We start from the raw sequence: 27885 nt of genomic DNA on the forward strand, positions 1-27885 counted from the left end.
TAATAATAATAATAATAATAATAATAATAATAATAATAATAATAATAAGAAGAAGAAGAAGAAGAAGAAGAAGAAGAAGAAGAAGAAGAAGAAGGAGAAGGAGAAGGAGGAGAAGAAGAAGGAGAAAGAGAAGAAGAAAAAGGAGAAAGAGGAGGAGGAGGAGGAGACGAAGGAGAAGGAGAAGGAGGAGGAGGAGGAGGAGGAGGAGGAGGCAGCCCTGTTGGGATCCACACATACACTATGCGAATACATTACAACGTCCCAGGTCTCTGGGTGAGGCTCGAATTGAAATGAAAGGTCAGCAACCAGCTAAAGAACTGGCAGCTGTGATATTAAACAAAAACAAATAATAGCTGCAGCAAATAACAACACCATAATCCACCCTTGGTGTCTCCAGGTCAATGAAGTGGCCGGCAGCTGCCCTCCAGGGCCTCAAGCTGAAGACAGCCTTCACAACACGGGTTCACCGACCCCGGAGGCGTCCACCGACCGCATGTTGCTGAGCACCCCAATGGCTGTATTTTCCATTTTGCCAAGAATAAGGGGACTTTCGCACATGCAGAATAATGCAATTTCAAACCACCTTCAATGCACTTTCACAACTGTTTGCAAGTGGATGTTGCTGTCTCGCGCAGTAAAATCCAGCTGCCAAGTGCACTGCAAGTGGATTAAAAGTGCAATATCCCGCACGAGCAAAAGCGACCTAAGAAAAGCCCTGCTGGGTCAGCCACTGGGACGCTAGGCGGGAAGGGGCCCGGGCCGGCTGATTCCCCGACGAAAGGTAGACTGCCTCCGCGCCGGGAAGTTCCACTGGCCGGCTGGCCCCGGGGGCGCGCCCGTGACCCCAAGCGCGGGGTCTGCTCGGCTGGCGAGGAAGGGGCGTCTCCCGGCGGCTCGGGGCGGGCCCGGGGGCCGGCCCGGCGGCTGCAGAGCGCATTAGAGCGCAGGTGGCTCCGGCGGGGCGCTGCAGTCGCCGCCTGCGGTCGCGTCGGGGAAGGGGCCGCCGGAGGAGCCGCTCTCCTTCTTTCTCTCTCTCTCTCTCGCCCGCCGCCCCGCGCCGCGCTCCAGACCCTCGGCCGACCCCTCCGCGCCGGAGGATGCGGCACCCGCGGCAGCCCGAGCTTGGACGGGCCCGCGGGGCTCCAGGCGGCCGGCCCGGGAGCGCAACGGAGGGCGCGCAGCTCCGGCGAGGCGAGTGAAGCGGTGGATGGGGGCGCCCGGCGGAGGGAGACTTCGCCCGCCAACTTTCCCGCGGGGCGGCTGAGCCGGGCCGGGGGCGGCTGCGGATGGGGCTTGCGGGGCCGGATCCCCCCGGGTGGCACCTGCCCCGCGGCTCAGGGGGCACCCCCGGCGCGCCAAAGCGGGCGCCGCGCCGCGCCCGGAGCATGTGCGCCCTTGGAGACGCTGCACGAGTCCCCCTGCCGGAGCCTCGCTGAGCTGTTGGGGCTGCCCCCCTTGCTCGCCCGCCCGCCCCGCTGGCCATGGCCGGCTTCGGCCCCCGGCTGGGCGACACTCTGCTGGGCCTGTGGCTGCTCTTGCTGGAGGCTCCCGTGCCCGCCCCGGCCGCCTCCAAAGCCATCGTGTGCCAGGAGATCACGGTGCCCATGTGCAAGGGCATCGGCTACAACCTGACCTACATGCCCAACCAGTTCAACCACGACACGCAAGACGAGGCCGGCCTGGAGGTGCACCAGTTCTGGCCCTTGGTGGAGATCCAGTGCTCGCCGGACCTCAAGTTCTTCCTCTGCAGCATGTACACCCCCATCTGCCTGCCGGACTACGCCAAGCCCCTGCCCCCGTGCCGCTCCGTGTAGCCGAGGAGGGCCAGAGTCCCGGACATGCTGCCAGCCCCTCATCGCGGCGAGTATCTGGCTTAAGCCGCTTCGCTGGCCCGTAATTTCGACAGACATGAACTGCGACGGGCTGCCGGCGCTGGGGGACGCCGAGGTGCTGTGCATGGATTACAACCGGACCGAGGCCACCACTTTGCCCCCGCTCTTGGCCAAGCCCACCCGGCCCACCCGGAACGGCCATAAAAACCTCACCCCCTTGACGGGCCGGCACCCGCCGGGGGGGGACTGCAAAAGGGCCTGCGAGTGCCGGGAGCCCCTGGTCTCTATCTCCAAAGAAACCCACCCGCTTTACAACAAGATCGAGACGGGCAGCGTCCGCAATTGCGCCGTCCCTTGCTACCAGCCCTACTTCACCCAAGACGAGAAGACCTTCGCCACCTTCTGGATCGGCCTGTGGTCCGTCTTGTGCTTCATCTCCACCTTCACCACGGTGGCCACGTTCCTGATCGACATGGAGAGGTTCAAGTACCCCGAGCGGCCCATCATCTTCTTGTCCGCCTGCTACCTTTTCGTGTCCGTCGGCTACATCATCCGGCTCGTGGTGGGCCACGCCAGCGTGGCCTGCAACCAAGATTACAACCACGTCCACTACGAGACCACGGGGCCGGCCCTCTGCACGGTGGTCTTCCTCCTGATCTACTTCTTCGGCATGGCCAGCTCCATCTGGTGGGTCATCTTGTCCCTCACCTGGTTCTTGGCGGCCGGGATGAAATGGGGGAACGAGGCCATCGCCAGCTACTCCCAGTATTTCCACATGGCCGCCTGGCTGATCCCCAGCGTCAAGTCCATCGCCGTGCTGGCCCTGAGCTCGGTGGACGGCGACCCGGTGGCCGGCATCTGCTACGTGGGCAACCAGAACCTTGACAAGCTCCGGGGCTTCGTCCTGGCTCCTTTGGTGGTCTACCTTTTCACCGGGACGATGTTTCTGCTGGCCGGGTTCGTGTCCCTCTTCCGGATCCGGAGCGTTATCAAACAAGGGGGGACCAAAACGGACAAGCTGGAGAAACTCATGATCCGGATAGGGATCTTCACAGTCCTGTACACGGTGCCGGCGACCATCGTCGTGGCTTGCTACATCTACGAGCAGCACTACCGGGAGAAGTGGGAATTCGCTCAGAATTGCTCCTGCCCGGGGGACAAGCAGAACGTGAAGCCCGGCTACGCTGTCTTCATGTTGAAGTACTTCATGTGCCTGGTGGTGGGCATTACCTCGGGGGTCTGGATCTGGTCGGGCAAGACCCTCGAGTCTTGGAGACGGTTCACGGGGAGATGCTGCCAGAGCGGCAAGCCCATCGGCGCACCCGCGTACGGCGAGGCCAACGCCGCTCTGATGGCTAGGACCGGGGTGCCCAGTTCAGCCTCCTACCATAAACAGGTTCCTTTCTCCCATGTATGAAATGCACCTTGCTGGTTGGGAGCAGGTAAGCGTGGCGGGACCTAAGTTTCCGACCGGAAAGGATTTAGACGGAGAACTGGGACTTTCCTCTCAGTTCTGTTCTGAGAGAGACCCTTCCCGCCTCTCCCTTGCCCTGCCTGACTTGGCCTCTGGTCTACGCGTAACCATTTAATTTAGAGAAATGATGGTTTTGAATCCGTTCCGCTCGGCTGAACTGGGATATTGTGTCAGACAGAGGCTGGCCGCTGGTTTCTAGGACCAGGACTTTTAAAATCTGTGTTACCCTGTCTTGTTTATTTCAGCAACTTGTGTGCACCACGATTGAAGTTGAATGTATAAAGAATCGATGTGTGTGTGTGAGGGGGGGATCTACTTGTGATCGGCTTGAGGGACAGACTCCCGTTTCAGGTTTTATTTTTGGAGGGTTTAAAATCCAGCCTCGTCACTTTTGACCTCCCTCCGTGCCAAAGGAGGCGATTAAAATAAAAAGTAGGAAGGGCGGCGTGTCAGTTTTGAGGAGGATGCTTCAAGGAAGCCCTCGCCAGGTCCAGAAGGCGCCAAAAATCTTTGCATTTGCCCGTCCACCTTTCTTTGCACTGGGTGTTACTAACATAATCCCCCAAAGCGATTTCTCAGCTGAATTTTGCAAATGATTCCCTTCTCTCTCCGTCCTGATGCGCTGGACCTTTCAAAAACAAAACCTGGGGTGGAGGAGGGGCGGGGATAGTGTTGTAAAATCCAGTGCTGGTAAACAGGTTTCCTCAAAGCTCATTTGAATACTTAATCCCTTTTGGAGTAAAGGAAGGGATTCAGGCAGTATCTAGGAAGGCCTGGGAAGGAAATTGCTTGGTTAGGTTTGACCGAGTCCTGAAGCTGGGTGGCTGCTCTTCCGTGGGTTTATTCTGAAGGGGAGCTCATTGAATCCGATGGGACTCACTCCCAAGTAATTGCAGCCTGGAGCCTTAAAAGGCACGGGGCCCCATTTGATTTCCTAGGACTGCTTTCCCCACTACACTTGTCTGTTTTCGCATTCTCTCCTGCTTGCCGCTCACGGGATTTTATGGTTTTAATGTTTGGCTGCTGTTTGTAAAGGGAAAAAAAAGATGAGATCAATACCAGAAATCTATGTAAGTGAATATATCTGTGAAGTGTGGCTTTTATGCCTCCACCCCCCCCCCCCAATATCCCCAGTAGAAAATATGACTCTTCCATTTGTGCAGTCTCCAAAAATTGAAATAGCAGGGCCAAACGCAAAATATGTTGGCAGGGACAATCACGCCCTCTCGCTTTGCAGAGGGGGCTCAGCATCGCTAAGCCGACCGCCCCCCGCTAAAACAAGGCAGTATTAGATTTGGCAGTGTGTCCGCGCCAATGCAAAAATGTTTGCACTTTAAACGGGAACGGGAAAACCGATAAAAACAGGCTGCTCCGAAACACCGTTTCTGCTCATCGGCTTATTCTATAATGCATTGAATGTGCCCAGAGGATGACAGTTTTATTGATCTCTGACCAAACAGATAGTTACGAGATGGTGCTTTGGAAAAGGCTGGGACGGAGCGCAACCTATGAATGGCATGAAGGGAGGGGAATGTACATTCTCCCTTCCGCTCAGTCAGAACCTCAGGGGTAACACCCCCCTGCACCAACCTACAGCCTTGGTAAGGGCATTGTTGCAACCGTGGGATTATTTTGCTGTTCTCTGAGCTAACTGGCTTGGGTATGTCCAGTTCTTGGGGTGCGTTACGTGCTCAGATGAGCCCTCGCTAATCAAATACTACAGGGAGAATTTCTAGATCCTCCCCAAACAATCTGTGGTCCTTGGAGTTTGTGTGAGTCTCCTTCGTTCCCCGTCAGAAGTAGTTCAGAACTAGTTTAACGTCGTCTTCGGCAGAAAACAACAGGGTTCAAAGTTCTTGATACTGATTAGACTACACCCTGGTTTCGAGAGAAAAATCCAAATTCGATTCTGCGGTTTAGATACTGCTGGACAGAAATCCTGACTTGCTTGCCTGACTCCCGGAACATGCAGGCAACCCCCTGAAAAGCTGCGTCTAGAAGATGGGGCTGTTGTCCCCTCAGTGACAGCATGAAGGGGGGAGCCCAAGGTTTACCGCAGGGGGCTGGAATCCATGGAGATTGCCCACGCTTTCCATCATTGGCAATTCCCAACAGGATCCAACCTTCTCTCCAGTTTGCCAGCAAAGTTATTTGAATGGGAACAGGGTTTTTTAAAAAATACATTATGACTTTGTAACCATCCTGCACTTTAAAACTGTTAACGGCACCTTTTCAGTACCAACAGCTCCCCTTGACCCTGATATGTAGGTCTGCTGAGGTAATGCTCCAAAGAACGCCTACCTAGCAGCAGTGGCGTAGTGGCTAAGAGCAGTGGCTAAAAGCAGGTGCACTCTGATCTGCAGGAACCGGGTTTGATTCCCAGCTCTGCCACTTGTGTTGTGGAGGCTTATCTGGGGGATTCAGATTAGCCTGTACACTCCCACACACGCCAGCTGGGTGACCTTGGGCTAGTCACAGCTTCTCGGTGCTCTCTCAGCCCCACCTACCTCACAGGGTGTTTGTTGTGAGGGGGGAAGGGAAAGGAGATTGTAATCCCCTTTGAGTCTCCTACAGGAGAGAAAGGGGGATATAAATCCATACTCTTTTTCTTCTTCTTTTCAGGCAGTGGTCTTTCAGTCCTCCCCAAACAATCCAGTTTACGGCACAGCGGGGTGCGTTCACTGCCGCTCCCCCAGCAAGTGGGGTAATAGGGGAAACGGGTGGTAGGAAAAACCTCCGTTTAGGCTTCTTTCCCTCGCAGAAGACAGCTGCCCGGCTGAGAGACTTTAGATAACCTCCTCGTGGGGGCAGGATTGTTGGCTTTAGCTAAATCGAGTGTGAGCTTTGGAGAAGTCACAGTTCACAGGCAGGATGGACACACTATTAGTGATGTCAGAGGCCAAGTATACGCATGGCGCCTTGAGACGCTAGGTGAAGACAAGGCCTAAACTTGGCCGAGATCCATCTGGAAGCGGCAATGCTTCCCTTTCCCCTCTAAGATCCCGTCAAAGAGAAAGCAGGGGAGCAGATCTTGGGAACTGGTCGACAAAGTTTGTATAGATTATCACACTTGTGCAGTTCATGAAACGGTGCCATCCAGTGTGCCTTTACAAAGACATGATCCATTGACACCTTGCTTTTAAATTTTGTTTGAACAAATCCAAAATATTGCCCCTGAAAGTGCAGGGATTAAAAAATTCAATGAGAGCTTAACCCCCCCCCCCCCCAAATATTGCCCTTGAAAGCACAGGGGTTAGAGAATTCAATGAAAGCATTCAGTGAGAACTGAGTAAGACTACCGGTATGGTGGTAGAGCCAGAACCCCACATGGGGATAGAATTGTAAGCCGTCACATTTTCCTGAAGAAAAATTGAACTTTGAGGGGGGGAAATTTTCTACGGACAAAATCATGGATTCATTAAAAAAAAATGCAGTGGCATCCCACCTTGAAAATCCCGCTGGTCTCTTAAGATCCTACTGGACTCAAATCTAGCTCCTGCTTCTCTCTAGCCTTTTGCCCCCTCCAATATTATTTTTGTCACCAGTGATCTAACCCTTAAACTGAATGGGGAAGAGGGAGATTCTACCTGAAAAGTACAGATTATATTTGATGACCCTCTAGTCCCGCAGCTCTGCAGACAGGGTACTCGTCCCATAAGTATGGCAGAAATTAGCATGAATTGCGGCTGCTAGGCAGCCTATTTAAAATTAACTTTAATAGCTGGGTGATGGTACTTGCCATAGAACTAAGAAGGCCTCGAGGCTTTCTGTTATTGAGGCACCCGAAGTATGGCACTCGATAATCCCTTTACTCCCACATCTCTGTGGTACGCACTGTCTCTGTGGTACACAATGCAAGCTGCAGAGCTGTTACATTCAACACTGGACGTGCTCGTCTGAGTTGTGTTGAGACTGAAATGCTTGGATGGCTAAGTCCACTTTATAATTTTGTGTACACCGCACAAAAGCTTTGTTAGAAGAAACTGCAGAGCAGTATTGGCTGTACCTATATCTTATTTTAAAACACACAGAGAGGTTGGCTGTTTTTAACCATACATAGTATTCAGTAGTTGCTTCTAGAGCCGTTGTCAGAAGGAAACCATAAGACAATCTTTTTGTTGGCTGGCCTCTTTGTAGAACAGAACTGAATACTGGGCTGTCCAGCACCGATTATTGGCACACTCCCATCATCGGTCCAGTTCTAGTGTAGCGGTTAAGAGCAGCAGGCTCTAATCTAGAGAACCGGGTTTAGTTCCCCACTCGTCTACATGAAGCCTGCTGGGTGACTTTGGGCCAGCCACAGTTCTTTCAGCACTCACTCCGCCCACACAGGGTGGCAGGCAATGGCAAACCACCTCCAAAAGTCTCTTGCCTTAAAAACCCTACAGAGCGGTCATAAATCATCTGTGCTTTCCACTATCAACCCCACCTCCTGGCAACAGACTGGTCCATTCTCTTAAGATCCTCTGTGTGCCTTATTACCAGTAAGGAGACCACCCTGTGCGTGCACGCTTCCTAGCCGTCCAATTCAGCCATATTACAGGGCAACTGGCAGACACCTGGTTTGTTGAAAGTGACAATCCACATTATGGGATTATAGATGATGGAGACAGATAATGCCTTATTTAACGCCAGCCATCGACTAACAAGATTAATGCTTTCTCTTCCCAGGGGTCTAATGGGTGCAAAACCACATTTACACCTTTAAGGTTGCATTTGCAGTTATGATCAATTTCCATAAAGCGTGCTGGCTGCAAGCGAGAGACTCTTCAAGAAGTGGCCCAGCTTTTTACTTCACTTAACCAAAGGGTGGGAGAAGCAGCTCCCGCAGCGGCAGTATATTTCTCTCATCTGTTCAAAGTCCCTGTCTTGTTTTGCAGACATCCAAACAGACTTTGGCCGCTTGCGGCTGGCGATTCCAGCTATCGGCTCGGATTGTCGCCGCAAATCAAATCGACGCAGACGCCTTTTCCTTTGGAGAATGTCAATTGTTTGCCTTGATTTGTTTGCCGATTACGTAACAGTAGGCAACTGGTGGCTACCTGAAAATTCTCATCTCTCAGAATTATCATCTGTGTGTATCACGCTTTAGGAGGTTTGTTTTGTTTTGTTTTTAAATGGAAGCGTTTGGCTGGTTGGCAGCAGCGGCCAGAAGGAATGAACCTTTGGTTCTCCCGAGGTGTAGTTCAACTACCAGAATACATATTAAACACAGTCTGTTAATAATTTAAGGGGCTAAATTCCCAGTGTTTCACAACTAGGATTACAGCCGTCAAACAGTGCACAGCTGAGCAAGGTATTTCTGGATGCTAAAGAAGGAAATCAAAATATAAGAAGCAACAGAAACGGGAAATTTCTGGATATCCAATACACTTTCAAAATACACGTTAGTTTCATCAGTGCCCTGATATCTTGGGATCCAGACAACGTGAACAGTGATACATGTACAGGAAAGAACTTCATTACATCACAGACGTACGAGAGTTTTGTTTTAAAAGATTAATTTTGTATATACGGAATCTCTAGGGAACTTTTGATACGGGTTGGAAGCAGGCTGTGAGTCTCCTGAGGACAGGGATGGGGGTTTGGGTGTAAGTCACAAGATGGGGGGGACCAGGACGTTCAAATTCCTTGACGTGATACCAGATACAGGTCCCGACTGCTCTTTCAATTGTGCCTTTTGTAGATCAAGCTTTTACATACTTTTTGCAATATAATTAACAAAATCATGCCAAAATATGTTGTTGTTTTTTAAAAGGAGAGAGACTAGACGATTCTGTAAAAAGCTTTAAAGGGGAAATAAACCACCTTCAAACTGTCACCTTAATCCTCGCCTAGATATGATTATTGGAACGACTGCTAAGGGATTACTAACTCGAAAAAACAAAATGGTTTATTAAAAATCAGATTTGAGTCATTTGTTGCGGCAGTCCGCTTACGGGGCTGGTTCAAAAGTAAGATTGCCTGCTATTGTGCCAAAGTGATTCACAAATATTGTTAAAGGCTTTCATGGCCAGATTCAACTGGTTGTTGTGAGTTTTCCGGGCTGTGTGGCCGTAGTCTGGTAGATCTTGTGGCTGAAGTCACAAATGCAGGTGAAACTTTAGGAACAAGATCTACCAGACCATGGCCACGCAGCCCAGAAAACCCACAACAACCAGCTGATTCATGTATGATTTCTGTGTGTGTACTTTTTGAGGCAGAGGAATATGTAGCAACTCTGGAGATGCAAATGCTAGCAAAAAGGTATGGAACGGGATACAAAGTCAACCTTGAATCCATCTACTCCGATGCCTTGTCTAACTCATGAGATCTCCTTTTTAATTTCTGCACTGAACCCCCACATTTGGTACGAAGACACACACAGACAGCCTTCCAGAGACCTAAACCACAGCTCAAGAAACAAAACCTTTTTTTAGAAAAGATGTCCACCGTATCCATTTTGCAGCCAGCCATTTCAAGATCACATGTTCCTAAATATACATTTTGTGGAAATGCAAAGGAAACTTGAGCTTGTTTTTAGACGGCACGAAGGGGAGTTACGAGAAAACTGAAGACAAGCGTAGTTGTGTTTTTGCAGTTTGTGATTGTGGTGAAAAGGGAAAAAACCAGTAAGGGGGGGAGAACAGGAATGTGTTTGTTCTGGAAAGGAAACACTCCATAAACAATTGAGGCATTTCTGCTCTGTCACGGCCTGTTGGATTGGGGGCGGAAGAGGGCTTATGGGCTCTTCAGGAAGGTACCCATCAGGTAAATATTCCTTCAACAAAAGATCTCCCATGGGCCCTCCCTATCAGACTCCTTAGTTTCTGAAGTAGTCTCAACAGGAAACATTTACCACCTATGATCGACGGAAATGGGGTTTAAATCAAGCGGCAACAAGGAGTTTGAATACCAGAACATGCAGTAGTTGAGGAGGTGGCATGGTTTTGTGGTAACAGCGGAACCCGAGTTCAAGTCCTGGCGCAGCCTGCCTTACCAACCCAAGGTTGTTGTGAGGATAAAATGGAGGTGAAGAAAACGACATATGCTGGTCCTGAGTTCATGAGATGACGGCATACGTTACAAATCACTGGGTTGGCTCCTGTGGCTCATTTCCAGTGAGCAGGAATTAATTGTTACCACAGAAGGTTCTTCATTTAGCAGAGTGCATCTGTCTGGTCCAACCAAACGATGCTTTCCACATCAAAACAATTATAGGTTGTGTTCACACGAGAGAAATCTGAGGCCCCTCTTTATTGAATAGGTAGAATTTGCAAGAGAGTCCGCATGGGGTAGTGCAGGGATGTCCAATCCTGCCCCTCCAGATGTTCATGGACCACGATTCCCATCCGCTCCTGCAGGGGCTGATGGGAATCATGGTCCATGAACATCTGGAGGGGTAGGGTTGCATCCCCTGGTGTAGTGGTAAAGGTGTTGGGCTAGGACAGTGATGGCGAACCTTTTCGAGACCGAGTGCCCAAATGGCAACCCAAAACCCACTTATTTATCGCAAAGTGCCAACACGGCAATTTAACCTGAATACTGAGCTTTCGTTTCCAAAAATGGTTGGCTCTGAGGCATGCGTTACTCGGGAGTAAGCTTGGTGGTAGCCGGTGGCTTTGCTTTGAAGCAACCGTGCAACTCTTCCAATGGGTGAATCACGACCCTAGGCGGGTTTACTCAGAAGCAAGCCCCATTGCCAGCAACTGAGCTTACTCCCAGGTAAAGGATCGCACTTTAGTTCTTTGCATGAAAATCAGTGGGGTTTAACAGCGCTTAACAGGGTTACCTACACTGCTTCCCCAAAACTAGGTCTTAGGTTTAATGTTAATAATCGAGCCCAGTGGCCCAGGCTAGCCTAGATATGTGTGTGTGTGTGAGTGACTCTGTTTGTGCCCACAGAGAGGGCTGTGAGTGCCACCTCTGGCACCTGTGCCATAAGTTCGCCACCACTGGGCTAGGATCTGGGAACGCCAGGTTTGAACCCCCACTCGCTCCATGGAAGCTTGTTGCATGACCTTGGGCTAGTCACATGCTCTCACCCTGACCCTGGTTAGTATTTGGAAGAGGGCCCTCCAAGGGATACCAGGATACCACCTCTGAATGTCACCTGCCTTGAAAAAAAACAAAACCGTGGGGTCACCATAAATCAGCTGTGAGTAGATGGCAAAAAAAAATGTGCATATGAGAAAGAGGTATAAGTATCTCATGGATTTTAGAAAGAAACTTGAATGGGTCTTTTTTCGTCTGCATTCCCTTCCCTTCCCTATTTCCTGGCAGCCCCCGTACTCTTTCCTCTGTCCCTGTGTTTTTTTCTCTCCTTCGGGCTCAATAACCAACAATTCTTTTACCTGCACCCCCAGTTTTCAATTTTTACAACTTCGTTTACACTCTTCTCCTCACCCCCAAAAGGCCCAAAGCATCTTTCCTCATTCTCTTCTCCATTTTAGCATCACAACAGCCCTGCGAGGTAGGCGAGATTGGCCGGCTCCATGTTCTCACAGGGCGCTTCCAGGGCAGAGTGGGAATTTCAACCTGGTTCTCCCAGATCCTGGTCAAAACTCAAACCACCACATCAACTTGGCTCTCAGCTGCCCTTTCTTGCTGGGAATATTCGTTCCTCAGGAAAAGTCTGGACAAGCTGCAAAAAGTCATACAGGTTACTAAGCTGTGGCTGTCACTGCTGTGGTAGTCACTGCTAGACCTGGCTATGTTGTATGAGGTGTGTGGAGTCAATGCAGGACCCTGGCATGTTGTGTGGCTTCGCATCGTCCTGTAGCCACCACCATACCAGGGTGAGTTGCGCAAACAGATGGGAGTGTTGCCTAGTAGTTGCTGCTGGCCCAGGCCCTGATGAGTCCTTCCTCGAGAGCAGAAGCAATGGAAAGCAGGGCCAGCCTGCAAGGCCAAAATAGCCCTAAAAAGTGCCCCCCCCGCCCCCCAGCCAGAAAACAAGATTTGAAGGCTGGCAATATTGTTGTGGCTGCCTAGCAACCTCCACAGTGGCTATTCTCCTTTCTTAAAGGTTTAGATGTTGCTTCAATAATTTCAGATTTTTACACAAAAGTGGGATTTCCCCCCCTCAAAGTTTGTAGGAGGATCTGATTTTTGTCTATTTATGAACATTACCATCATTTAACTGGGAACTGTGGGGTTTTTCCAGGCTGCAGGGCCACGGTCTGGTGGTTTTTGCTGCCAATGTTTCACCCGCCACTATGACTGGCATCTGTATGGTAAGATGTGTGCCACAGAGAGAAAAACGTCTGATCGTGACATGCCTTTGAAGATGCCAGCCCCGCAGGCTGGCAAAATGTTAGGAGTAAAAAGGCCGTAATAATAAATATCTTAGGAGCAAAAACTATCAGACCACGGCCACACAGCCCAGAACCGCTCAGCGCCCAGTTGATTCTGGCCATGGAAGCCGTCGACAAGACATCACTTAACCCCCACAAATAGAACCACGTTGATCCAGTGCCAACATTAGAAAAGGACTTTCTAGATGATAGCCAGTGGTGGGATCCAAAAATTTTAGTAACAGGTTCCCATGGTGGTGGGATTCAAACAGTGGCGAAGCGCCAATGGGGCTGGGCGGGGCACCATGGGGGCGTGGCCTGGCATTCCAGGGGCGGGGCATTAATAATTTCTCTGTGACTGTAAAAAACTCTTACTGTAAAAAAAAGTTCCTAATTTCCAGCTGGTATCTTTCTGTCCATAATTTAAACACATTATAGCAAGTCCTATCGTCTACTGCCAACAGAAACAACGACTTCTCCTCTAATTGACTGCCTGTCAAATACTTAATACTTTCAAATACTTAATTTTGTTTCTAGAAATCAAAAGAAGGAGACTTTCCTTAAACAAGGAACTTTACCATATTTCTAAAACATGTTTTTAAAACAGCCCAACAGGGAGAATTATCCCATTTTCTACCTTTGCTAACCAGCCACATAGGAAACAACAGGACTTGATGATTTTTGGACCTAATGGAATTTCTAACAGAAAAGCAGACCCAATCAGTAACTCCCTCTCGGCACACACAAATAATTAGTAACCCACTCTCGGGAACTGGTGAGAACCTGCTGGATCCCACCTCTGATGACAACTGTAATTATGAGTGACCAAGAACAAACAGATGTTGTGCACGCAACCCCAGTCACTGACAATCCGTTGGATTCAAAGCATTTCACACGCACAATCTAGTAATGGATGAAACAATCTGGTAAGGAAAAGCCACTGCGAATGCTAGATGTTTTCTGCGATGCCTGAAAGACACAACAGCTAAACTAGGATCTAGACCCAATAGCATTAACCGCAGTTTGGAAGCCTTCTTGTCTCAGAGGGAGGGTAAAGATGCCATATTTCCACACTTCCTTCCCGAAAGGAGAGCTTGGACCCAGCAATGTGCTAGCAAAAAATTAGCATAGTTACATTAGCACAAGATCTTCTGGAACACCTAGCTCTTTCCTCCCTATAATATACGAGGGTGCCGAGAAACCAGTTGCACAAGAAGACATGCAATTTGGGGACGTTATAAGCTTAACTCTGCAGAAGTGGCTACAGGAGAGAAAGGGGGGATGTAAATCCAAACTCCTCTTCTTCTAAAGTCAGCCGTGACTCGGTGACAAAACACAACACACACATACACTACATCTGAACACCACTCGAGTCATCAGGAAAGCCAAGGACATGGCTCAAAAATTGATTTCCTATGCACGTTGGCGGTGGAAACAGGGCCCTGCCTGGCACGCATATAGAATAGGGGTCTGCATACATACATAAGCCTTTATTGGCATAGTCAGAAAAAGTAACATAAATCGGGAACAATTGCATTAATACATAATAGATAAAAGGCCCCATGGGGAGCACAACAAATACGTTCTACTGGGAACTCTCAACTATCTCTGCAATGAAGTTGGCGATCTCTTCACAAAGACCGGGGTCCGAGTTGTTTAACAATAGAGATAACCTAGTCAGATCAGGCAGCCCAGATTGGAAGAAAAAATGTAAGTTGGTATATTTAGATCTGATGTTATCGAATCTGGTGCAGGGCAAGAGTTGGTGAGTCAGGGTTTCAACCACTTTAAGTTTGCAACTGCATAACCTTGCGGATTTGTCTAAATTGCTGAACCTACCCTTTAATAGGGCAGAGGGCATAACGTTAAAACGCGCAATGGTAAGGGCTCTCCTTGCGCTTGGGGTCTGCAACCTGTGGCTCTCCAGATCAGCAGAGGCTGATGGGAATTGTAGTCCATGAACATCTAGAGAGCCACAGGTTGCAGACCCCTGAAGATAGGCCACAAAGAAGGGTGTGTGTATGTGAGAGGGGGAACTCGCAGTTCTTTATCACAATAACAGGGAAGAAGGCACAGTGCTCAATTCCTGTATGTTTTTTAGAGCTGCAACTGCCCTGTTGCAAAGTTGGGTTATTGAGTTTAGATGTGAGAGGTTGTGGTTTGGTGGAAGAGGGCCCCAGGTTCGATTCCTGGCATATCCACTATGGGCCAGGTCCAGTGGTGGGATCCAAAAATTGTAATAACAGGTTCCGATGGTGGTGGGATTCAAACAGTGGCGTAGCGCCAATGGGGCTGGGCGTGGCACAACGGGGGCGGGGGCGGGCATTCCGGGGGCGGGGCATTGCTGGGCGGGGCTGTGGCAAGGACGCAGGCGCTGCGCTGGTCCTTGGGCAGGAAATGAATGCACGCAGGCGCAGGCTGCCACACACGCCAGTGCACCTCCTGCTAGACTGCTTCAAGTTCTGCGCGCTACTGCTGAGAGGAGGGGCGCAACTAAGGCAAAAATCACGTGGCAAAATCACCAATTAGTAACCCCCTCTCGGCACACACAAATAATTAGTAACCTACTCTCGGGAACCTGTGAGAACCTGCTGGATCCCACCTCTGGCCAGGTCCCAGGGAGCAGCTGCCAGCCTGAGTAGACAATGCTTACCTGGATGGCCCAATTCGGTGTGAGGCCTGCGTGTTGATATGCTATGAAAAACCCAAGCTCTATTACAAACTTCACTGAACAGCAGAGAGTGAATCGCCATGGCCCTTGAGTCCAGTTTACCAGCCATATTGGTCGGGAAGCTAGAAATGCCGTTCAGAGTTTTAATGCAAAGGCAAGCGTCGTGTCAAAATGCAAAGTATAACTAGCCCTCTGGTTCTTTCATCTGGGTGAATTCAAGTATTATAGGGGAAAAACCCTTCTCTGCTGTGAGACAACACAGAAGATAAATGGGCAGCCTTCCTCTGTGGAAGGAAACTCATCTTGAGGCCCTGGATCTTCTTGTGGCGACTCAGGAAAAGCCTCAAAATACAAGGAAGGAAGGAAGGGGTATTTTCGTAAGCATATGCATGATAATGCTCAGTACGCAGGCACACAAAACCCATCTGGGAGAGAACCGTTCAGAGGGATCCAGATGAAACTTAACAAATCATGTTACTTTTAAGGAAACAACAACTGAATGGAAAACTCCTGGTGTCCTTTTACCACTGTGCTATAGAGAGTGTCTTAACCTACTGCATCTGTGTATGGTTCTCCAGTTGCACAGTGGCAGATAGGAAGGCGCTCCAAAGGGTGATCACTACTGCACAGAGGATTATCGGCTGCCCTCTCCCCTCCTTGGAAGAACTCTATGATTCCCGAAGCCTAAAGAAAGCCCAAAATATTCTGAGGGACGCGTCTCCTCCAGCACACTCTCTTTTTGAACTGTTACCATCCGGCAGACGATACAGGTCTATCAAAACTAGGACAAAGAGGCTTAGAGACAGCTTCTACTCTAGAGCTGTGGCGATGCTGAACTTCATGGCTTCGTGTTGATGTGTTTGGGGCTGTGTAGGGATGGGTGGAGGAAGGGGAAAGTGAGGATGGGGTATGAGTCTGAAATTGTGTGCATCGAGGAATGCTGCTGTAAATTTCGTTGTGCGTGCACAATGACAAGAAATGCTTATGCTGTCATGCGGGACAGCGGATATTTTGAGAGCAGATCCTCAGCACCACAAACTTCCCCTATGTTACAAAAACAGCACTATCCTTCTTCCAAAGAGGGAACACCCAAAGAACGGCATTTGTCGTCACAGAACAGAATGCAAATCGTAACCTCATGGTTGAGGTGAAAGACAGAGATCTTGCCCGCTCTTAACTGTGGATGATCCTGGATTCCTCTTTTTCATGCAGTTCTAGGATGGTTGAACCACATACAGCCAATATCCTGGGAGCACACTCTACCCACAGGGAATGGCATTTGCAATGTATACCTAAAAGGGATGCCTTTCAGGGTTGCCAAGTGTCTCAGTCCAGCCAAATTTTTACAAATGTGCAGCTTTCCATGCCAGGACACTGCATTGGGCACAGCTAGATGCATATCAGGTTCTCCGTCCTCAACTACTGTTGCACTCTGGCTGTATCTAAGTTTTCAAAAATGTATATCTATATACATGAGTTTATGTCATTGTTTATTATTATTATTATTATTATTATTATTATTATTATTATTATTATTATTATTATTATTAATTGGATTTAATATACCGCTCTATCCCTGGAGGGCTCAGGGCGGTGAACAATATAAAATCATATTTTTAATATTTCATTAGTTATAAATACAGTCATTTCTTGTCGACTACATCCAACAGGTAAGTTCAACTTATTTTTAACAATTATAACAGATAGATTCAGGGTCATCCATATTAATTCAGGTAAGTATTTAGTTCATACTCTCCCGTCAGTTCAGCTTCCGTAAGGTAAGCTTTCAATCAATGCGAAAACATGTATACACACATGGGAATATATATTCAGTCCATCTTGATTCATCAACATTTTATATAAATCCACTCAGGTAAGTATTCTGTACATATTCAATAATAAGTCCAAAATTGTGCACAGGCTTAAGTCCAAATTCTTTTAAACACAAGGAGGAAAACGCATTGCGCCTAATCTGCGTTTTTCGATGGTTTCATCAGCCTCACAGGTTGTAGATATAATTTATATTGGCTTCATATGGGTACTTTTCTCTCAATCAGAGCTGAAATTTCCCATCATGCCATGTTCTAGAGAGAAAAGTACCCATATGAAGCCAATCTATCTGTTATAATTGTTAAAAATAAGTTGAACCTACCTGTTGGATGCTGTTGACAAGAAATGATTGTATTTATAACTAATGAAATATAATATGAACAGTGATATAAACTCATGTATATAGATATACATATTTGAAAACGTAGGTACAGCCAGAGTGCAACAGTAGTTGTGGTCCTATTACTAATATTTACTGCTGCACCCCTTTTTCTTATGTGAGGATCTCTGTCCTGCCATCTCACCAGTAACTACATCAGCCGAGAGTCACGGTTCCAGTAATATCTTACGTGGCATTTAATTTTTGGCCTCCTTCACCTGTACTTGAAATTCATCTCTCACCCTTCACTCACTCGATGCTTTAGCAGCAAGATTGATCCCACCGCACGAGTGTACATCTACCGGCCAAACCTACTTGAAGAGGTTTCAATATGGAATTACCTGGGAGACCAAAAAAAACACACACACACACACGCTTGTATACAAAAGGCTAGAAGTCAGCTGCTCAAGAGTTGCCCTCCGCTGGTTGTATCTTGAGCCCTAGCTGAACCTCTGACTACGTCATCATGAAATTATGTAAAGGTATCTTCACGCAGTGAAAAAGAACTGGAGCAAAACAGGCACGCATCTGGTTGGCTCCCGTCGAGATGTCAAGAGCTCTCCTCTGTGTCAGAAAGCTGTTCTCACGGTGACGGGCTGCACAACCGAAATGCCAACACAACTCGTTGAGGACGAATGTCCAGCTATTGCACTATTTTCTTTCCATGTTTTCAAGAAGATAACTCTGGCTTTGTACTCCACCTTCCTCTCCTATAAGACTCAAGGCGGCTTACAATCTCCTTCCCTTCCTCTCCCTGCAGCAGACACCTGAGTATGGTGAGAGTTCTGAGAGAACTGTGACTGGCCCAAGGTCACCCAGCAGGCATCATGTATAGGGGGAGGGGAAACAAATCTGTTCACCAGATAAGCATCCACTGCTCGTGTGGAGGAGTGGGGAAGCAAACACGGGTCTCCAGGTCAGAGTCCACCACTCTTAACCATTACACCACGCTGGCTTTCCAAGGATGCCTCCCTCCAACTTGCTCTTAGTGGTGACGAACCTTTGGCACTCCAGATGTTATGGGCTACAATTCCCATCAGCCCCTGCCAGGATGGCCAATTGACCATGCTGCAAGGGGCTGATGGGAATTGTAGTCCATAACATCTGGAGTGCCAAAGGTTCGCCACCACGGACTCAGATATTGCAAGCTAAGCAGGGTGGCCCTGGTTAGTAGTTGGATGGGAGACCACCAAGGAAGTCCAGAGTTGCTATGCAGCCAAGGACAAACCACATCTGGTTGTCTCTTGCCTTGAAAACCCTACTGGGTCACCTTGAATTGGCTGCGATTGGACAGCACATTATAGGCCCCTCTCTCCTGAGATGTCCTTCTTTCATCCCCGTTTCAGCCCAGCGACCTGCTCTATGAGAACACACAAGTCTTACGTTTGTCGCAATGCTGTGCCTGAGATCTATGAACTGTGGAGAAGGGTTTGTGAGTGCTACTCTCCCCTTTTCTCCCACTTCCTCACCTGGTGCCAGTCCTGTTCATGGAATCCAAAGACGTATGCCCGTAATGTCATTCGGGTCTAGCTCTCCAGTAAGCGCTTGCCGGATGCAGGTAAACACCACACTCCCAGTGCCAGCAAAAACCTTGCATTTATACAACCTGTCCTTGCCTTCTTACCAGCATGCATTGCAGAACGACCCAGTCAGCAACAAATCAGCAGCAAGAAAAGCGCTGTGAAAATCTGAATGGGAATTTCAGATCGGTGAGGCACCTTTTGCGTAAAAATGTTAACGGTCAGAATTAAGATATGGAGGAGTTCCGGTGTTTGGGCAGCTACAGTTCCAACTTTTCGAGGAGTGATTGGGATGTGAGGACATCAAGCGAGCAACCTCGTGACCACACTGCCAACCCTACGGAACTCCCAAGAAACTTTCTTTCGAGATTAAGTATGCAGGTAGCTGCAGCTTGAAAAGATCCTTGTGGGAAAAAGGGTGACTCCAACCATCCACCAAGTAACTTTCCTACAGACTCTTCCACAGGAGCTAGAACTCCTTAAGTTGGGGGGAAGCTTTGAGCTTGAGCCAAAAGGAAAAGTGTGGCGTAAACATTTTAATAAACAAACTTTGCTGAGGGGAGAGGGATAGGATCCACCCCAAGGTTCTCTCCCCCACTACAAAAAGCCCAGATGAACAAGCACATTAAATGTGGCTGCCACAATCTAAGCAGTTTCAGAGCGTAGCTGTATTGGTTTGCAGTAGAATAGCCCGATTTTAGTCTAGTAGCAGCTGAAGATTTTCAGGGAACAAGCTTGACTCTGGCCCTTTCTGCACATGCAGAATAATGCACTTTCAATCCACTTTCATAAGTGGAATTTGCTATTCCGCACAGCTGCAAAGTGCACTGAAAGTGGATTGGAAGTGCATTATTCTGCATGTGCAGAAGGAGCCTCTCAGAAGCTGGTAACTCAAACATCTTGTTAGTTTCTAAAGTCCTATGGATTCCAGCCTAGCAGTCCAGATACTGCTACATTTAACAGCAGAGCTGCCTCCTAGCTCTCCAGCCTGCCCTACTGGAATGAGCAGGGTATCTGTCATGAGCCAGCCCCTGGGTACTTACAGGACACACTCTGAGTCAAAACCTGAGGACACAGTGCAGCCAGCGTTGGCTGCTCCTGAGGAAGACCAGGCAGCAGAGCCAACGCCCAGCCCTTCCCTGCCTGATGACATGCAGATGGAGGAGCCTGCAGATCCTCCTAGGGAACCCGGTCTTGAGTCAGCTGTGCATAGGAGGCAGAAGCAGAGGCTGCTACTGCAGAAGCAAAGAAGGGGTGCCTGTTTGGCAGCAAGCTATGGGAGATTAGAAGTCTGCATCTGATGAGGATTAACTCCTTGCAGAATCCCAACCCTATGGACAAGGCTCTCTCTATAAGCCTACCTGGGTGCAACAAGTGTGTTTCCTGTTGCCTCCAGGTACCTGGTCTGCTGTTGATCTCCAGCCTGTTTACCTGATCTCCTGTGCCATGACCTGTTGAACTGTGAGCTGACTACGCCTTGCCTGCTGCCTGCCTCGACTCATTGGACTGTGACCTGACTGAGCTTGTGCTTGCTGCTCGTCTGGCCCTGCTAGGTCAGACCTGGCCATGCCCTGCCTGTATCTATGACAGCCACATGCTGCTGGGGCCACTTGAAGCTGGTCCTGCCGCTTTAATCCAGCATACCTTTGAACCGAGAAGACACAAAAGAGAACCAACAACACCCGGTCTTAATTAAAATAGAGTTTATTATTAGCTTCTCTTTTTTTTAAATACAAACATGAGAAAGGGAAAGCCACCTGAAGATGTAGCATTTGTTTCAAAATTTTAAATTTGTGACCAATACCTGAAGTCGCAGACCGTAGACGGCCCGCCTGGAGCTGGTCGACAAAAATACTGCATGAGACCAACAGTCTGAATGCCAGAGGGCACCCGCGGGGGCAAGCGGGGCATGGGATTCCGTGGAACTTCAAGGCACCAGACTGAAAGAGAGGGCTGCGCAGGAGTTGGCGTCACGCCCACCGGATGAGGGAGGCTTTCGAAAGGGCAAATGGCCAGACAGCTCTCACTTGGAAGTGAGGTGCTGCCCAGTTTTAGGTGTATGAAAAAGTTATCGCAAATTGGAGTGTTGTGGGGTTTCTGGGCTGTATGGCTGTGTTCCAGTAGCATTTTCTCCTGACGTTTTGCCTGCGTCTGTGGCTGGCATCTTCAGAGGATCCTCTGAAGATGCCAGCCATAGATGCAGGCAAAACATCAGGAGAAAATGCTACTGGAACACAGCCATACAGCCCAGAAACCCCACAACACTCCAGTGAGTCCGGCTGTGAGAGCCTTCGACAATGTATTATCGCAAACAGTTCTCGGCCAGCAATCACTTAATCTAGGAGAAAAGCCAATTTTATAAGCTGCCTTTCAGAGCAGGTACTGTGAAATACTACATTTTTGGACTGTTTTAAAAGCGGTTATGTGAACTGAGGGTCATCATGTTCTCCCCTCCCCCAGCAAGTCAAGGACCCTCAACACTGTTGTCCGTTTCAGGTCTTGTGAAAACCGGGGCGAGGGGTGGATAAAAACAGTCCTGCCCCCTCCAATAACACTTTATTGTGATAACTGTTTTAGCAGCACAGCCGTAATTGTCTGAGTACACCCAAGTCGGTACATTTGTTTGGGCTAAGCATTCGATACAGATCTGGCTCAGCTTTTCAGGCAAAGTAGTGTGCGATGGATCGCGTCTCTCCCAGGGTTTGACTACAAGTAGGAGAACATGAAAAGCACCATAGGTGACAAGAAATGGACCCACTGGCGGTTGGGTTCCTCCCCTCTCCCTTGTACTAGCAAACCGACAGAACTTCGTTTCTCTGCTCCAGTCGCCAAAACTTCCAAACCCTTCGGCGATCTCCAGCCAAGCGATCGAGCTCACCCAACGAATGCCCCATGCGACTCGGCAGCCCCTTGATCTTAAAACAGAACACCGGCAGGCAACAGATGTGTGGCGGAGGGCAGCAGAGAGCCTTCAGTCGTCGTCAGCGCTGCCATGACGAGCTCCAGACTGACTTTAAACCGCGTCCTGGGAGTCCCAGCGATCCACACTGCTCCGTCCCTGAAAGGTGGCCACAGCAGCGTGGTCCTGGGAGACCGCAGGGGAAGAGCGTTGCGACCATGGAGAGTCGTGTTAATGTTCAAAATCCTAAAATTTAAAACTAGTAATTATTTTTTTTTAAAAAAACCTCACATAGTTCACAGCTATAGGCCTACACAGTAAGCAAACATCTGTGTGGAGGAGGGGAAAGGGGAAGAGAACGGAGAAAGGATCTTCAAAAAGTTTTTGCACCTCTGGGTTTTTTTTGTCAAAAAGGTGTGCCCGTTCGACAAGTCCCGTCTTTTCTCCCCCGTTCCCCGCTCCCAAAGGGGTTATGCTCCTCTGGCTCTGGGGGGGCTTCCTGGGCTGCATTTGCTCACCCTGCCCCTCTGGCTGGAAGACACCATTGCAACCCATTTGCCAGCTTAATGGTGGCTGTGGTATTCTCAGTGTGGAGGAACACGCCGGCCCGTCGCAACGTCCCATCTTGCTCAGGAGAGGATGGCGTTAGAACGGCGAATACCGACTAAGTTATCAGCGCTGAACGATCGCCTCATAGCAGCTTTCGACAAGTCTTTGTATTTGTCCTCGCACAGCCTGGAGATTGCCTGTAACAAGCACATTCGGACAGAATCAGCAGATGCCCCCATAGCACTAAAACACACTTTTAAAAAATTGACATCTCCCAAAGGGTTATTTGTGTTCTCGAAGGCCAACAGCATTGCTCTGAACATTGCAAGAACTGGGGAAAGAGGGATTTCCAGTGGAAAACAGCCCCCATTTAGCACCGGTGCCACTCTCAAAAGCTGGCTTGATTAATGTAAACAAAAGAAAAAGAAACAAACTAGGCATTTGTTACCCTTAAGGACGCCGGGCAAGTCTGCCGGCTTTTGAAACCTTGATGGGGGAGATAAATACATCCGTTGAATAAAAGCGGCCTTCATTAAAGGCATCAAAGAGGATCCAACTCACTACGAAAACGAATTTTCACACTTTGATGAAGCTGCAGATCTTTCGGTTTAGCAAACTGCTTTAGGAGAGCGCATGTCCAAGCAACATTTGATTTCCAAACTGCAGCGTCCCCCCGCCTTCTCTTAGAACCCTGGGCTGTGCTGTGGGGGGAGGGGGGGGGCTCAACATCCAACCCAACTTCTTAGTTTAGATCTGTCTGCAGATCTAAACTAAGCTTGGAAGCAAGGGCCAAGGGAGAAGCTTGGAAGCAAGGGCCAAGGGGGTTACCCATGCCTCTGGAGCATTTGGTCCAAATACAGTTCACTTTTGGGTTCCTGGTTTTCTGACTGGCAGAAACATCCTGGTTGCCCATGGAGATTAAACACCAAAGTGTATTAGCAGCACTTGAAACCCACGAGTAGCGTGTTGAACCAAAAGGAAAGCAGAAGAAATGCCTTATCTAAGGCCAGAGCGACAGTACAAATAACTTTACAGTATAAGAATACATCTCAGCTCCCGCTGGCCTGAATGCACAAAGGAAGGGTCTCGTTCTCCCCGTGACAAGAGCGTGCCTTGAACGATCACGTGCGTCCTCAAGTCACTGACTCACAAACTGCATGCCATCGCGGCTGAGGGAAAACTGACGCTAGGCTTTATGATTTACTGACACAGAGATTATCAGCATGTTAGAAAAACATGACGCGAGGAAACGGTCCAAGTCAGAGAGCATTTGCCTATCGGTGGCCACTAAATAAAAAGGGAAGACCATCCACAGTTGGTTAACCTCTTGCTCTTGGAAGCGAAAAGCCAGGAGTATCTTCCAGAAGAAGGTAACCAAAGTTTGTTGAATCGAAAGCGTGGGAAATGTCTGAGCTCGGCTACCGAGTCTGGTGTAGGCTTGACGCTCAGCGGTTTCCCGGGGTGACACAACTTTCGAAACCCATTGAAATCAGTGAGTGTCGAAGGCTGTAACTAGGTGTACCTAAGTGAGCAGTCTGGACTCCTGAGGTGGAGGGGCAGCAACCTGTCCTGTCACTCCCCCCCACCCCGCCCCGCTGCCAATGGACATCCATTGTGCTGCCGCCTGCTCAGCAAGCAGCAGCCGTGGGAAGTCGCCCCCAGTCCCGGGGGCACCCTGCTCCTTCTCTTGTGGCGGCAGTCCAGCCCACTCTGTCCTCCCTTGCTAAGATCCAACTCCACTCCTTCTTCCGTTACCCCCTTGCCTTGCTGTGATTCATGTCTGAATTATGATCTCGGAGAGGATACGCACCAGAGTTACAGAATCCCAGCATTCGACAGATAGGATTCTCAACTGACCCCTTTGGATTTTTTTAGTGAGAATTGCACATTCAGAACTTTAAAACAGAGACAGTTTGTTCTAGAATACCAAGCGTTATTCCCCACCCAACCACCTACAAGCTCTCCGACAGTATTAAAACTATCAACTCCCTATGGAAGAGTGGCTGAATATTTTCACAACTTGGATGTTCCTTGACACCACAAAGCCTTTCAGCTCGATTCAGTGCCTTTCCTTCAAAGGTACTGACTGAAAGTTACCAGAAGATTTTGCTGCAGGAGAGAACATGTATATGTTCTCCAAGTTCCCTTGACACAACCCAACGTATCATCTTGGATTGCCAGTTGCATGCAGTACCGTGTAATACCTTTATCCTTCCCCTAATCCAGTTATGGCGAACCTTTTTGAGACCGAGTGCCCAAATTGCAACCCAAAACCCACTTATTTATCCCAAAGTGCCAATACGGCAATTTAACCTGAATACTGAGGTTTCAGTTTAGAAAAAATGGTTAGCTCCGAGGCGTGAGTTACTCAGGAGTGAGATTGGTGGTAATCGGTGGCTTTGCTTTGAAGCAACTGTGTAACTCTTCCAACAGGTGAATCACGACCCTAGGAGGGTTTACTCAGAAGCAAGCCCCATTGCCAGCAACCGAGCTTACTCCCAGGTAAAGGATCGCGCTTTAGTTCTTTGCATGAAAATCAGTGGGGTTTAACAGCACTTACTGTTTTCCCAAAACGAGGTCTTAGGTTTAATGCTAATAATTGAGCCCAGTGGCCGAGGCCAGCCTAGATGTGTGTGTGTGCGGGGGGGGGGGGGGCACTCTGTTTGCGCGTGCCCACAGAGAGGGCTCTGAGTGCCACCTCCAGCACCCGTGCCATAGGTTCGCCACCACTGCCCTAATCCATTCTAAAGATCTCACAAATAAGGATGGCACTGTCCAAATTTTACTGAACAATTATATTCCAGAGATCACCGTCACGGTTGCGACGTTTCTTGTACAAACTGTCAAAGTTAGAAAGCAGACAGCGATTTATTGTCAAACTTTCCAGTCCTTGTTTACTATGTATAATCTAAATGCCAATAAAGGGAGAACTCTGAAGAATCCCAATGAGCCATCGGCCTGCAAATCATGTTACCCAGATCGGCCACTATCTCTGTGGGTTGACTCCCCTCCATTTTTGTGTGCACGCTTCCTCAGAGACAGCCATCTTTCCTGGGAGACTTTCTGTCATTATGGGGTTAAATAAACCCTTTAATACACCAGACCAAAAAGCTTTATGAGCCACACTAACGTGATTAGCCACCGCAGTGGCTGTTACGCAAACAAACCCTTGGCCCATCGAGTCCCGGGGCCGTTACCTCCAGCTTCTGAGCTCGTTCTTTACTGAGGGGCTCCAGCAGGAAGCTCAGGTTGTTGCCGTCCGCTAAGGAACGAAGGTCAAAGTAGTATTTGGCGTAAACACTGGCAGGAACGTTGATATTGAACTGCAGGAGCTCCAAGAAATGTCTTTCCATCTCATTCCTGGAAGGGGCGGGGGACAAGAGGGGAAAGGGGGCGGGGGGGGGGGGGGAGAATCACAAACAAAATGAGGACTTTCGTATCATTCAGAGTCAAAAGCCAACCAAACAAAGCATTTTTTAAAAAGGGCCCCCCCAAAATACATGGTGGAGTTAGAGGCAAGGAAGGGGCAGTTTGAATCCGGGGACGTCCTGCTTAGGGACAAAGAGGTTATGATCCATCCCGTGCTCACTTTGCCCGCCTGGAAGCGCTGCCCTATGGAGTTCCATTAGCGCAGCTGTATACAATTCAGACCCCCGCTCCCGTTCTTACAAGGCCCCCTGCGCTATAGTTATCAGATGAAAAGAATGATGCCGGCTGTTGATTAGCTCTGAAGAACTTGCATTTTCCCCAGGTTGATAACAGGAAGGGGTTTTTTTTTATTTATTGAAGTAGAGGTGGACCAACAAAAGAAGCCGGCGTATCACCACGGCAACAAATGGATCTCTGAAGAGCCGCGGGCTATTATCTCCCGAGCAAAAAGCCTCTTGAGGCAACATGGATTCATCTCTACCAAAATAAATAAATAAATAAATAATAGGCGCGCGCCAGCCGGCCCCGCGTTAGGCGGCAAAAAGTCCCCTGCCCCAAGCTCCGGAGAGGATGCTATGATTAACAGAGGGATGGGAGGAGGAATTTTCTTAAACATTATGCGTCTGAAATCCATCCTATGGATTCAGGCGCAGGTCACTACTACTCAGAATGGTTAGAAAAGCACTCAGAAATACCAAGACGCTGGGACGGGTAATGTAACACGCGCAGCTCATCTTGCAAGCAGCATCTTAAGAGATGGGTGAGAGACAGCGTCAAAACCAGCTCTTCAAATTCCTAGGAGGGTTATGTTAAAACACACAATGCGATTCTGCAAGCTATAGCAAGAAGCGTGCGTGTTTTTTTTTTAAACCGCCTTCTTTTCCGGCAAATTCAACTCTGCTGAATTCGAAGGCAGGCGCAAGCATCCAAGACGACAAATATGTCGACATACAACTGGCCGATATTCCTCTGTAATCCACTGCTGTTTAGAATACAGTGAAACTATAAGAACCCTTTGAATTGGCACAGGCTCCAGAACCATCAAAGTCATTTTTCAACCCAAACTGGCAAGGGGGCAGATCACCAAACACCGACTGGAGCACCGACCCTAGCCAGAACGTGCAGCCAAGAAACCAGACAACATCTGAACCCAAACACATGTAATTTCCCTCCTTTCTGCCCGGAACAGAACCTGAATTCTTATATCAAGTAGAAGTCCCAGTGGCACCTTTAAAAAGCTTTCAAGAAGTTTGAGATTGCAGCAATCAAGATGCACTGGAATGTATATCCAAGCCACGGCACTGAAAACTCAGCTGAACACCAAACCCCCCCCAAAAAAAAAAAAACATTCAGGTTATCTGTTCTAAGTAAAGTCCACAAACAGCAAAAGAGACACTAGGGCTCATTCCGCACACGCAGAATAATGCACTTTCAAGCTGCTTTCAGGGCTCTTTGAAGCTGTGCAGAATGGCAAAAACAGTTGTGAAAGCAGCTTGAAAGTGCATTATTTTGCGTGTGCGGAATGAGCCAAGGGTTCACTGGGTAGTTGCAGGCAGGACAAGCCACAAGAAGTACCTTCCTTTAAGAGGATTTGTTAGAAGAGAGTTTTAGTCACTGTCGTTTCAGTTTTCCTAAAACTGAAGGCTGTTTGTTACCTGCCTCCTGCTTTCCAACAATGTTGGTTTTGAGGATACAATGCACAATTGATCAACTTAAAATAAGCGTCGCACAAGACTTTACATGTTATCGTGTTGTGATTTTCATCAATGTATGCTCATCGATGTATGTTTGGGAGGCTATTTAGGGTCTTTTGCTATGGTATTTTGATTTTAATTTGAATAAACCTGGTATTTTTGCAAAGTAGCCATTTAAAGGGCCCATTTTTATCTTCACCTTTTGGTTCTTTCCTCTGGTATTGAGGTTAAGTTTCTAACCCTTTTTTCTGTCGGCAGACTACGGGCCAGCCCCAGTTCTCTCAAGACTCTCTCAGCCCAGGTGGAAGCAAACGGACAAACCACCTCCACATG

General features: G+C 48.7%; 2 protein-coding genes across 2 annotated transcripts in view; one reads left to right on the top strand and one right to left on the bottom strand.

Annotated features, from left to right (window-relative positions):
* Window positions 1-973: 973 nt before the first annotated feature.
* On the top strand, window positions 974-27855 carry FZD5 (frizzled class receptor 5). Its single transcript, XM_048483541.1, is given in 3 exon segments — window positions 974-1820; window positions 1822-3274; window positions 27811-27855. Coding segments are annotated over 2 exon segments (1767 nt in total). The 5' UTR covers window positions 974-1481; the 3' UTR covers window positions 3250-3274; window positions 27811-27855.
* CCNYL1 (cyclin Y like 1) overlaps window positions 21385-27885 on the bottom strand; it is a 47583-nt gene continuing 41082 nt past the window's right edge. Inside the window, exons 11-12 of the mRNA XM_048483542.1 lie at window positions 25627-25789; window positions 21385-22626 (exon numbers count right to left, since the gene is read on the bottom strand). Of these exons, the coding sequence (XP_048339499.1) occupies window positions 22510-22626; window positions 25627-25789 (280 nt within the window). The 3' untranslated portion in view covers window positions 21385-22509. The remainder of the gene's footprint in view (window positions 22627-25626; window positions 25790-27885) is intronic.

This window comes from Sphaerodactylus townsendi, linkage group LG02 (assembly GCF_021028975.2).
Source record: "Sphaerodactylus townsendi isolate TG3544 linkage group LG02, MPM_Stown_v2.3, whole genome shotgun sequence".
Lineage (NCBI taxonomy): Eukaryota > Metazoa > Chordata > Lepidosauria > Squamata > Sphaerodactylidae > Sphaerodactylus > Sphaerodactylus townsendi.